Source organism: Syngnathus typhle, linkage group LG2 (genome assembly GCF_033458585.1).
Source record: "Syngnathus typhle isolate RoL2023-S1 ecotype Sweden linkage group LG2, RoL_Styp_1.0, whole genome shotgun sequence".
Taxonomy (NCBI): Eukaryota; Metazoa; Chordata; class Actinopteri; order Syngnathiformes; family Syngnathidae; genus Syngnathus; species Syngnathus typhle.
Genome location: NC_083739.1, coordinates 24344737 through 24358149, shown reverse-complemented (window position 1 = coordinate 24358149; position 13413 = coordinate 24344737). Strand labels below are relative to the sequence as shown.

The following is a 13413-nucleotide window of genomic DNA, read 5'->3' as shown; positions in this document are numbered from 1 at the left end:
ACGGTAATTATTTTGTCTGATCGTCATTTTTGACTCTGAAGCCGAAATGTCTTTAGTACAGTATAAGAAAAACAAAGGAATTGACCATTTCAACACTTTTGGAAGGGATTGCAAGAGTAAGTAAAAAAAAAAAAGTTGCGAATGAGCTTTATTAACATAACTCACATCTCAGATTAGGAAGAATCTATGCCCTTTAGTATTGGCTTTCTGTATGTGTTCCTACAGCATTTGTGTGAATTCGTTATTTGGAAGAATAGCACTCCTAAGTCGATGCTAATTTCAAGTCTAGAAACAAACAAAAGCAAGAGAAAGAAAACTCCATCCATGAGCACACTTAAACTGTGCATTGCGCAAGATTTGAAAATAGGGCCATTAGTGTTGCGTCATCACTGTCCGCAAATACACCAAGTTTCATCAAAATACACATTGGCTCTTAATTCACTCAAACCTAAGATTGGGATGAGTGATTGGTTTGCTTTACTGGTTCACTGATCACCATTAAGTAGGTATGCACTACAGAACGCTAAATAATAATTTATTGTAAATTACTCTGCAAACCCCTAAATAACTGCTCATGGACACCTGGGGTTCCTTGTACCCCAGTTTGAGAACCACTCTCCATACCATAAACAGCACCCACCACCACCACCACACAAACCCCCCACCTTGTCATGTCATGATACTCCACATTTGGTACAACAGACAATCACATGCAAGCGCCGCGGCAACTAGTACAAGCACTTTCACCAACCAATCACTGAGTCGAATTGGCATGGCTACTGTTAGTGAGGTTGTTAGTCGGATGTAAGATGATGCCAAATATCAATCATGATAATGATAATAATGATAATAATAATAATCAGGGATGCACGATAATTCTGGACAAGATAATTATCAGGCCAATATAAGGATTTATGACATCAATTAATCTGACATTACGCAACATACATTACACAACAAAAAAAGATCAGAAAGGAAAAATACTGAACATTTGCATGTTAATTCATGTTTGAAAGGTAGGTCAAAGTTTTGAATAGTGTGTGGTGCATTATTTATAATTTATTTTAGCTAGATAAATCATTTTAGTTCATTTGAGTGTTTAGCTTGCATCCAGGTCCTGGATTAGCACATACTACTGTCTGCTTTAACTAAATTTAAATGAAAGTTGCCCGACCAGTATAAAACATCTCAATTAGCACAAATTCAAATTCACACACAATTATATGTGGCGACTATCACTACATGCTAGAAGCTAGTAATAGGGGTGTAACGATACATCGATACACATCGATTAATCGATATAATGCTCTACGATTTATTGGCATCGATGCTAAACGTAAACATCGATTTATATCGCCGTGTTTGACCTCGGACATTAGACGCGACTTTATTTTGAAATCCAGTTCATTGTTGCTCGCTTCCTCTTTCCGGGAGCAGTGCGCCCGGCGTTGTTGTGTTGTGAGCAGAGCAGGCACGTGAAAGGGGAGTCGACAACTAGTACGCGGCTCCTGGGCTGGTGCTATGGCTAGTGTCTGAAAAGACGAGCAAATTTGCTCCCCTTTAGGCTTCAAGTCATTCGTTTGGAAGCACTTTGGATTCCAAAGAAAAGATGGCTCAACCGACAAGACACGTGCAGTTTGTAAATCCTGCCATGCGGTGATCAAATATTCAGGGAGCACAAATCTCGCCGCACATTTAAAGAAAAAACGAGACATCAAAGTTCAGTGTTAAAATAAGCAGTTTGTATACTACAATACTGTAATTTCCTAAATAAAGAGTTTGCAGTACCTTGTTGATTTTGCGTATGAATTGTTATAAATCAGGATATTGTTCTATATTTTTTATTAAAAAAAAAAAAAAACAAAAATCGATCGTAGAGCACTATATCGCGATATATCGTGAATGAATCGCAGCAGGCTTTAAGATATCGGCAAATATCGTATCGTAGTTCTTTGTATCGATATTATATCGTATCGTGACAAAACCCGCGATTTACACCCCTAGCTAGCAAGTTAGCTAGCATTAGTTTATGATTAGTTTAACATTCGTGTTGGAACATTACAGACATAGACTTAACTTTATTCATCCCTTGGGATTACTACCTAAAGAAATTCTGTTCTAGCAGCATTCATACCGCAGAGTGGGTATATTAAAGACACAGAGATGACATGAGTGCCAATTTAATAGGCTCCAAGAAAACGCTGCCACTCACAATGGCGCCATCAGGCACTGGTTTTGTTACAACCACCACACACACGCGCGCACGGGGCCGTGAGAAGTAAAATTCCCTCCGCTTTATTTAAAATTTCAACTAGCTAGCTGGTGTGTGCCAGGCAAGCAAAAATGATGGCGAAGAGAAAAAAAGATGACGATTACCGAACATTTCAGAGTGAGTGGACCGAAGAATTCGCATTTGTGGAGAGAGGAGGCTCTGTACGTGCCTCATATGCAATGACAAAATTGCATCAATGCAAACGCTCCAATAAGTGCCACTTTGAGACACGACATGCTACATTTTCAACCAAATACCCAGCTGGGGACAGCAGAAAGAGCGTGTGAAGAGCTCCAGAGGAAGGTCCAAGCTAGTCAACAGCAACTCCGTGTATGGACCAGACAAGATGACTTCAATTCAGCTAGTTTTGCTGGTGCATTAGCAATTGTGAGGAACGGAAAGCCATTCACTGATGGCGAGTATTTCAACATTTATGCTCTATGTGGCTAATGAACTTTTTGACGAGTTCACGGATAAAGAAAAGATACTCAAACAGATAAAAGACATGCCTCTGTCAGCAAGAACCGTTCACGATCGGGCCATTATGACTGATGACAGCCTCAATACCTGCATGAAGCTCAACCTCACCACATATCAACCGGACTACAAAGCCATCAGCAAAACGATGCAACCCCAGAAGTCTCATTACTTGCGAGTCTTTTTTTCTAGGCTTCAATGTAAAAACGTTATTAAAAAGAATACATTAGTACACTCGAAAAATCGTTGGTCTTAATTCAAATACATGCATTTAATTGTATTTAGCCTATTGTTTTTTTGTTGTTTTTTTTAAATGGTATGGCTCTCATGGGAAATTATTTTTAAAAAATGGGCATTTATAGCTCTGTTCGCCAAAAGTGTTCCCGACCCCTGATCTAAATGATGATCAATAGGGGTGTAAATCGCGGGTTTTGTCACGATACGATATAATATCGATACAAAGAACTACGATACGATATTTGCCGATATCTTGAAGCCTGCTGCGATTCATTCACGATATATCGCGATATAGTGCTCTACGATTGATATTTTTTTTTTAATAAAAAATATAGAACAATATCCTGATTTATAACAATTCATACGCAAAATCAACAAGGTACTGCAAACTCTTTATTTAGGAAATTACAGTATTGTAGTATACAAACTGCTTATTTTAACACTGAACTTTGATGTCGTGTTTTTTCTTTAAATTTGCGGCGAGATTTGTGCTCCCGGAATATTTGATCACCGCATGGCAGGATTTACAAACTGCACGTGTCTTGTCCGTTGAGCCATCTTTTCTTTGGACTCCAAAGTGCTTCCAAAGGAATGACTTGAAGCCTAAAGGGGAGCAAATGTCCTCGTCTTTTTGGACACTAGCCATAGCACCAGCCCAGGAGCCGCGTACTAGTTGTCGACTCCCCTTTCACGTGCCTGCTCTGCTCACAACAGAACGCCACGCACTGCTCCCTGCTCCCGGAAAGAGGAAGCAAGCAACAATGAACTGGATTTCAAAATAAAGTCGCGTCTAATGTCCGAGGTCAAACACGGCGATATAAATCGATGTTTACGTTAAACATCGATGCCAATAAATCGTAGAGAATTATATCGATTAATCGATGTGTATCGATGTATCGTTACACCCCTAATAAATTGCATTCATCATATGTTATGTCGAGCCACATGTATCGCACCGCAGCACACAAATGACAGCTTCAAAGTATGTTGCATTGGCATTGATTGGCATGTGATTAATGCAATTGCAGCCAATAAGATTAGTAGGTTTGATTATCAGGCTCAATGTAAAAGCTTCGGCGATGCATGCTCGGAGAATCCACCATACCTTTGATCTTCCCTGTTGAAGGTCAGAAAGCACAGATTACATCACTGCAAAGTTAAAGGTCACTACAAGCACCTTGTGAGTCAGACAACCCAACATTAATGACTTTGAACCTTACCATACTATGATATAATAAAATTCATGATGACCGAATGGACCACACGAACAACACATTAAGCATTTACGGTTGCAAGGGAAAATAACCTCCATCAAACTGCATGTGATAACCTGGTGGTGTATCTTCAATATTTTCCAATATACCAATACGAATACTCTTTGAGGTAGAGAGTTTTTAGTTTTTAAAGACTAGAGCTCCTCCAACCAATATTTTGGTGGGTTGCCCAATATGTTAAGTGATTTAACTTATAAATTTAACACATTTTCCAATGACCCAGAATTAAGAAAGAAACAGGAAGTTACTACCGTTTTTTTCATGTAGCACCTTATATTAGGGGTGTAACGATACATCGATACACATCGATTAATCGATATAATGCTCTACGATTTATTGGCATCGATGCTAAAGGTAAACATCGATTTATATCGCCGTGTTTGACCTCGGACATTAGACGCGACTTTATTTTGAAATCCAGTTCATTGTTGCTTGCTTCCTCTCTCCGGGAGCAGTGCGCCCGGCGTTGTTGTGTTGTGAGTAGGGGTGTAACGATACATCGATACACATCGATTAATCGATATAATGCTCTACGATTTATTGGTATCGATGCTAAAGGTAAATATCGATTTATATCGCCGTGTTTGACCTCGGACATTAGACGCGACTTTATTTTGAAATCCAGTTCATTGTTGCTTGCTTCCTCTTTCCGGCGTTGTTGTGTTGTGAGCAGAGCACGCGCGTGAAAGGGGAGGGGACAACTAGTCCGCGGCTCCTGGGCTGGTGCTATGGCTAGTGTCCAAAAAGACGAGGAAATTTGCTCCCCTTTAGGCTTCAAGTCATTCGTTTGGAAGCACTTTGGATTCCAAAGAAAAGATGGCTCAACGGCCAAGACACGTGCAGTTTGTAAATCCTGCCATGCGGTGATCAAATATTCAGGGAGCACAAATCTCGCCGCACATTTAAAGAAAAAACACGACATCAAAGTTCAGTGTTAAAGTAAGCAATTTGTATACTACAATACTCTTGTAATTTCCTAAATAAAGAGTTTGCAGTGCCTTGTTGATTTCGCGTATGAATTGTTATAAATCAGGATATTGTTATATATTTTTTACTAAAAAAAAAAAAATATCGATCATAGAGCACTATATCGCGATATATCGTGAATGAATCGCAGCAGGCTTTAAGATATCGGCAAATATCGTATCGTAGTTCTTTATATCGATATTATATCGTATCGTGACAAAACCCGCGATTTACACCCCTAGTTGTGAGCAGAGCACGCACGTGAAAGGGGGAGGCGACAACTAGTACGCGGCTCCTGGGCTGGTGCTATGGCTAGTGTCCAAAGAGACGAGGAAATTTGCTCCCCTTTAGGCTTCAAGTCATTCGTTTGGAAGCACTATGGATTCCAAAGAAAAGATGGCTCAACGGACAAGACACGTGCAGTTTGTAAATCCTGCCACGCGGTGATCAAATATTCAGGGTTAGGGTTATCTCGGTTATCAGCACAAATCTCGCCGCACATTTAAAGAAAAAACACGACATCAAAGTTCAGTGTTAAAGTAAGCAATTTGTATACTACAATACTCTTGTAATTTCCTAAATAAAGAGTTTGCAGTACCTTGTTGATTTTGCGTATGAATTGTTATAAATCAGGATATTCTATATTTTTTATTAAAAAAAAAAAAAAAAAAAAAAATCGATCGTAGAGCACTATATCGCGATATATCGTGAATGAATCGCAGCAGGCTTTAAGATATCGGCAAATATCGTATCGTAGTTCTTTATATCGATATTATATCGTATCGTGACAAAACCCGCGATTTACACCCCTACCTTATATATGTTTTTATCGTTACAGTTCAGTAGTTGTTGGCTCGTTGAACTCTTGTTTTGTTAAATAAAGAGCCGTTTTAAAAAAAACACGTCTTTCCTGGTACTTTGTTAACGCTACAATATTGTTATAAACTAGATCTGTGGAATAACGAGGCTGACGTTAGCCGCGCACGCGCGGCATTGTTGACAAAGGACGAGGAATTTGATCGATGGATTTAATGATTTGGAGTGACAGATGGTTTTATAATATTGTTGTTTATATGATAGTTATTTGATATATACTTTATATATCGTTATATGGGTCTGTGGAATATTTAGAACACGCGGCATCGTTTCCATTAAAGGGAAATGTACTTTCGGCAGTTTGCAAACACATTTCATTAAGGCTCCGTTAGACACATATAATCATATCAATATAATTTCTAGTAATAGTGTGGTCGCTTAATAAGTGGAAAGGAATGTGCAGGCTACATGAATTTGTTTTCTTCAAAGTATTGTGGAACAGGAGGTCCAGACAGGGAGGACATCTCAAGGCCGATGGGGAACGCGAATAACAACTCGTCTTTGTGGATCAGGGGAAAACCCAAACAAGGAGGAGATGACCATCGACCATCGACCAATCACCACACAATGTTTTGCATGTTTGAATATTCATATTGTGTTTCTTTAAAACTGGGCAACCCGGAAGAATGTGTCGTCTTTTCTGGTCACGAAGGCACACGAGTTTTTGTGTTAAGGACCCAAGACCCAGGCGCCTGTATTAGCTTGCTTTGTCAGGATTAAACAATTGGTAAATTCGGTCTGATTGATCTACTGGTCTTCTCTTTGACAGAACGAACTCGCAAAATTGTTAGGTGCGCCAGTGTGTGTGGATTAGAACATAGCAATTCTTGTATCCTAACAGTTTCTTGGTGACCATGACGTGATGTCAAGAGAAGGGTAATTGACAAACTCGTGGTCTGTGTCCAAGTCATCGGACAGTTAGTCTGGGACAGCTGTCTCCCGGTCGGCGTACCGATTGAATAAGGAATAAGCGCACAACGTTGAGCTGGTACGACGTCTCCTAAACCCTGAGCTCATCAATGATAAGGTAAGCAGAATACCTGTTACTATATGTCGAAATTCTGCAAATTGAAAGAGGAAATTTAAGAGGAGACTGTCGTTCAGATCAAATAAGGTGTGCAAGAAGTTAAGGCAATTAGAAACAGTTAAATTCCGCAGGGAGGGCGGGCTCCTCTGTTTTTTAAACAGTTAAATTCCGCAGGGAGGGCGGGCTCCTCTGTTTTTTAAAAAACAGTTAAATTCCGTGGTGGGAGGGCGGACTCCTCTGTTTTGCTTCGTCGTGGCGGACAAGGGTGCGGTGACGATCGCATTCAAATAGCTGGGGTGTTTTTGAGATCCCCGAGGAGAAGTGAGGCCTCCTCAAAAAGTATCCAGTGGTAACAGTTCCTCCTGTGAGAGACCAGACCGCTAAAATATCCAAAATGTGCAACCAAATTGGGGGGAGTGTGTGTGTGATGAGAGGAATGAATGGAGTGAGATTGAGAGGAATGTATGCTGATGTGGAAGCGCAAATCGTGAGCTACATGAGAGATGGATTCGAATCCCTTTGTCTGTGTGTTCTGTGTATGTGCGTAATCTCTGTAAAAGTTTGTGTCAGTCTATCGTCGTTCGTCTGAGCTCTGCGCGAGCTGTGTGTGCGTTTATGTGCACATGTGTGGTTGCGGGCGTGTGAGGAGGAAGATGGGATGGATCAGAGAATGTTCAAGAAAGGAGGGGGCCCGTTCGGCTCATACCGACAAGGGTGGGGGCCAGCGGGACGCGCGGGCCTGGCCAGATTGTGACGTCAACATTGATACAATGTTGAGGAGAAGTGAGAGAAGAGAGGGGGGCTAACTTGTAAATAGTGAGGAGATAATTGCTCAATTGATGGGGGTTAATAATTATCCAAATTTTAGTCGTATGTTTTGAGGGACCACAGCAACAACATTGTATTTGCAGGCCATTAATTTAGTAGGTGATGACAGTGTCTAGATAAGTAGACTATTTTATCAACAAATGTGAGAGTGAAGGAGGAGGTTTGATTTGTAATCTGGCATTTGGGTGCCACTTTTAAGAGTCTGTGCAGGAGCATAGATTGTTTTGGTTGTTTTTAAAGATATATTTAACAGTTTATTTCGGTGCAGTAAGGATATAGCAGTTTTGAAAGACTTAAAATTGAAAGCAAAATTACATTTTAATTCTGACATATGCCAGCTAACATGAGGATGGCAAATAAATAAATGAATAAATACTAGCTCAAATGTGGCATTTGTTTTAAATTGGGCGATAAGACATTCACTTTCAAGCACTATCATTTAGCGCTGCTGACAACAATAACTTATGAGATGGTAAATCAAGGAGGAGTGTCACAGGCGCTGTATGACCTATAGATTGAACAATAACATTCATCGCATATGTTGGTAGATTGTTAAATTATATTACAGTTTATTACAAAAGATTTCGGAACTTTATTTGATGATAAACACTGGAACGAGGATTTTAGCCGTGTTAATGGGTAGGGTGGATGGATTGCTCAGAAGAAAAAAAGCATTTGATAAGGGCGGCTTGATAGTAAGATGATGAGTGTGCGCAACTGATAGGATACAAAATGTTAATAGGAAGATTTGGGGTGTAAGAAACAAATACTACACAGGAAGACTGATAACACAAAGATAGTTTTGTTAAATTTGTGTCCCAGTGTGTTCTTCCCTAGCGCGTGGCACAATTCCTGAACTGAGTCCTCTTACTCCACTGGCTGTCTCAAAATCAACAGAGGACTGTCCCTGGTCATGAGACACCTTTGACCTTTGGGAGAACAACAGAAACTGCTATCATGCTTGAAGGGGGCAAGCACAGCTTTTCACAGGACAAGAACCATACAGTTGGTGGAATACACACAGTTGCAGATCAAAAAGAAAATGGACTGAAAGAACAAAGACAAGATGGACGCATTTGAGAGTGGCGGACGATCCAGCCCTGAATCATCATCATGAGAATCTAAGAGGAGAGGCTGCTAAAGACTTGCATGAGTCACATGAAGTCAAACTGGACACATTGCTAAAGACTGCTGAAGCATTACAAAGTTGGTGGAGTGTGGGACAAAAGGGATGAAAGTGTGTTTGGGTGCTGGGGCGGACATATCTGAGGAGTTTTGATAAAAGAGGGAATAATAAGGCTGCTTATTGACACTGAAACGGGGATAACAACAAAATACATAGATATGGACAGCGAAGATGCACTAGTAATAACAAATCATACGACAGCGTGATCAGAAACTTTGCAAAGTGGATATTGATCGATAGAAATTAAATTTATCAAAACGACAGAATTGAATTATACATCAATTGCGACTGATTTATAGGATGCATATTTTTGCTTGAAGGGGTGAGGGGCCATAAGAAAGTTGGAATTTTGGATAGTCAGCAAAATAGTAATACAGGGCACTACTTTTAAAAAGGATACAGTAGGGCTTTAAATAACAAATACAGTGACATGACCCTTGCGACAATTGATTTATTTATTTTATGATAGGGACTTAGGGTTAGGATTAACAATCCATCCATCCATCCATTACTGGTGCGGCTTGTCCTTACGAGGGTCACGGAGGATTAACAATAATAATTAGAATTTGTAATTTTTGGAGAAATTGTGTGTGAAGGCGAAGAGGCTGAATACAAATTCGGGGAATGCTACAAGATTATGTTTAAATTTAGAACGTGTTGAATTGGTCAGAAAATCGATGAAAATATTGAAAGAATTTTGTAAAATTGGGCGTGAATTTTAAAGTTGAAAATTTGAAAATTTTCACAAGTGGGAAGTTTTGGAATAGGTAGGCATAAGATGAATAGTTAAAAAAAAATTGAAAAGGGTTGAGTCAGTGAAAAAATTAGAAATTAGAAGGGAAAAAGGAAATTTTGCAAAATGTTACCGCAATGTTGAAAGTGAAAATGTGAAATTTTAAGCTAGAAAGTGAGAGAGAAGGTGAATTGGAAAGTGAAAGAAGGTTAATTGGAGGAATTATGCGGAAGAAAATGAGAAATATTGAATGTGCCATGAAGAATGAATGGTGAAATTTTGGCTTAAAATTTGTAAATTTCTCGAAAATCGTAAATATTTAGAATATTTGGCATGAATGTTTGGAATGTGTTAAAAGTGGAATGAAGTGAATCAGATGAATTCGTAGAAGTAGTTAAGCTAAAAAATGAATAAATAAAAAAGAGGCAGAAGAATGCAGAAGAAGTTGAATAATGATAAAGTCAAGGCAAGGCAAGTTTATTTATATAGCCCACAAGCAAGTCTCAAAGGGCTTCAAATATATAAAAATTGACAATTTAAAGTACAGGAACAATAAGTGTGAGGGCCACAATGATGATCATGAGAGCAAAAATATTCCTAATTGGTTTTGATAGGTAGAAAGGGGGAGCGTGGAAGGTTTTCAAAATTTGGGATATAGCGTGACTCCATTATCAAAAGTAAGCATTTCTTTTTAATTTTAAGAATTGGCATCAACAAAAATGAGAACGATAATCTTCAAGGTGATAGCGTAAGTGGCAGGAGGAAGCTGTGTATATTGTTTTTAAACATTATTTTTGGTATCATTATTTTTTAGGAGGGTCAGTTATGCTTGTGAGAAGATGACTGAGGGAACAAGGTAACAGTAAAAGGGAGTGCTCTATAAATTGTTGGTTCTTTGCCAGAGGTAGTTATTTGGAGGGATGAATTTAAACTGAAAGCCAAATGGAACTGTTTAGTGGAAGAAATATGGGAATGTGGAGATATTGAAGTTACAGCTCATCACAAAGTGTCAAATAGTTTAAGTGAGAGATGTGAGCAAACTAAATGGGGAGTTAAGTCATGTTCCAGCATTATGCATACTGGCAAACGATGAGATGACAGGAGACCAGACAATTAGATATTAATTTTGGATTTAAAATTTTTAAAAAAGGGAAATTTTAATTGAGGAGAAAATTTTGCGTAGGGACGGTTCCTTTTTACAATTTAATATTGTATGTTTTATGTGTGTGTTGTGGGATGTTTGTCTGTAATGGTGTATGAATGTCAAGTCTGTGCTTGTGGTGTGGTGTTTGTGTATTGTGAATGGTTGACATGATTCAAAGTTGGGGTGATGTGATCGCAGCAGAGGATAACATTCCTCTCACCTGAAAAATATAAAGATACTACAGATTTGAAAAAGCACGATTGATCAGGACTAATTTTGGACTAAATATGGGTTTAGGATTACTCAGGGGCACCATCGACAACAAAACAGTGCGATGGAGAAGGCCTATTTAAGTAATATGGTCAGTCAAGACAGAACTAATATCGAACATCAAGACTCTGGACGATTTGACGTGTGACGACTTTGAGCTCACCCGACGGGGTGACGGACTAGGTGGACAGTGACCAAATGTTTGACGCTTGAGCTTGCTTGCGACAAGTGCACGCTCTGCTTTGTTTTTCTGTGTGACTTAATTTTTTTGCAGCAGCAACAGCCACCAGCCATGGAGCGGATTGCGCGCTGCTTGCGTAACTTGTTTTCGTTCTTGCAGATTGTCGATTGCGTTTGTGGAAAATTTGTGTTGAATTTACAAGAATATGTTGACCCTTGACCTTTTGGTTTTTATGATGACCTTGTTGATGATATGGTTTTCAGGACATGATCCGCAGGCGCCACGATTCGTTCTATTTTTATTTTGTTACTTGATGTCTGTTTTTGTGTGTACAAATGTCCGCTGTCAGCAGGGCTATAAGCTCAATGACAGGAGTGGAATGATTTTGTTTGTGTTGCTGAGTGTGTGGTAGAGGAGCTAGAGGTTCCGCGGGCCTGGCTACAATGAGTGTGGTGATGAGAGGGGATGCTTTGCAGGTTCCTTTTGATACGTAATGACACATTGGGTGAATGTGTCAAAAGGGGGAGTGGTAAAATAGAAATGGGTGAGTAGGTTGTAAAATAGAAATGGGTGAGTATGTTGTAAAATAGAAATGGGTGAGTACCGTTTTTTTCCGTGTATAGTGCGCCCCCATGTATAGTACGCACCCCTAAAAATGGCATGCTGATGCTGGAAAAAAGCTTGTACCCATGTATAATACGCACCCAATTTTTATGAATTTTTAAAAAAAAAAATTTTTAATTTTTTTTTTTTTTTTTTTTTAAGTCCCAAAGATCGTCACACACGCAGGGAGGCAATGGGTCCCATTTTTATAGTCTTTGGTATGGTCTTAACTAGGCTGGATGTCATTTTTTTTGTTGGCGTTGATTTCTCCAACTGCCCCTAAACGCACCACCGCGCTCCGTGCGCACACGGCGGCTCTGTATGGGAGAGACGTTGAAGAGGAATAAAAACACCCTTGGAAACCAAAACTTGCCCCTCGTCGTGACTCGGAGCCGCAACAAATGTTTCGGATTTGTGTAGGGTACATTGTGACAGACGGCAAACTAGCAGGTGATCGAGCGAGCGTCTGATACAAGAGCATTGCGGTCGTATGGAGCGTGTTTGAAGTGAACAGCAGAGACGAAAGGAACAAGGCAAAGTGTTGTGAAATAAAATATTACCTGTAATACGCATTTTGTTATTTGCTGATTGAAACTGCTAATTAAACTGTGAATTGAAACTAATAGGTGGAGAACTGAACTCTCGCTCTTTATATAGCTGACGTGTCTTGCGCAACCGTTCTGCGCATCTGTAATGGCGGCCTCCGTATGACGTCCGGTCCGCGATGGAGATTAAAAAACAAACAATATTTGACAATAACACACCATCAAGGATTGCACCATCGCATCAAACGATGTGTCGTCAATTATGAATTTTACTAAGTGTGTTGGGCAGGATGGCTGAATGCGATGCGCGATTGACAACAAACAAGAAGAAAGGTGAGTTTTATTTCGGGGGAGATTTGTCATGTCTCGTCCCCAGTTTTGCTATGTGTCTAGGTTGCCATAGTTTCTGTTCGTGTCACCCCTCTCTTCCTGTGTCACCTCAATCGATGTAACGTGTTTTGTATTTAAGTCCTGTCTTTGGTAATGTCACCCTGTCTTTTTGTTCCACAACTTTGTCGGTCAGTCCTGTTGTTGGTTTTGTTGTACCATGACTTTCTTTAAAAAAAAAAAAAAAAAACATTTTTAAAAAAAATTTTAAATTTTTTTTTTTTGTACCCATGTATAATACGCACCCCAGATTTTAGGACAATAAATTAGTAAAATATTGCGCACTATACACGGAAAAAAACGGTAGGTTTCAATTTGTAATTGTGATATACAAAGTTTCTTTTCCAAATTCACTTGTTTTTAAGCTTTAACAGGACATGCCAGAATTCAACTAGCAGTGATGGAAG

At 39.5% G+C, this 13413-nt stretch overlaps 1 protein-coding gene across 6 annotated transcripts in view; it reads right to left on the bottom strand.

Moving 5' to 3' along the window:
• Window positions 1-13413, bottom strand: part of LOC133150417 (deoxyribonuclease-1-like 1) — a 70948-nt gene that overhangs the window by 15897 nt on the left and 41638 nt on the right. For 4 of the 6 annotated variants that reach the window (XM_061272934.1, XM_061272930.1, XM_061272935.1 and 1 more), the window contains one exon: window positions 4092-4103. The exons of the other annotated variants lie outside the window; for them this stretch is intronic. In XM_061272934.1, the coding sequence (XP_061128918.1) occupies window positions 4092-4103 (12 nt within the window). The remainder of the gene's footprint in view (window positions 1-4091; window positions 4104-13413) is intronic. 6 annotated transcript variants of the gene reach the window in all.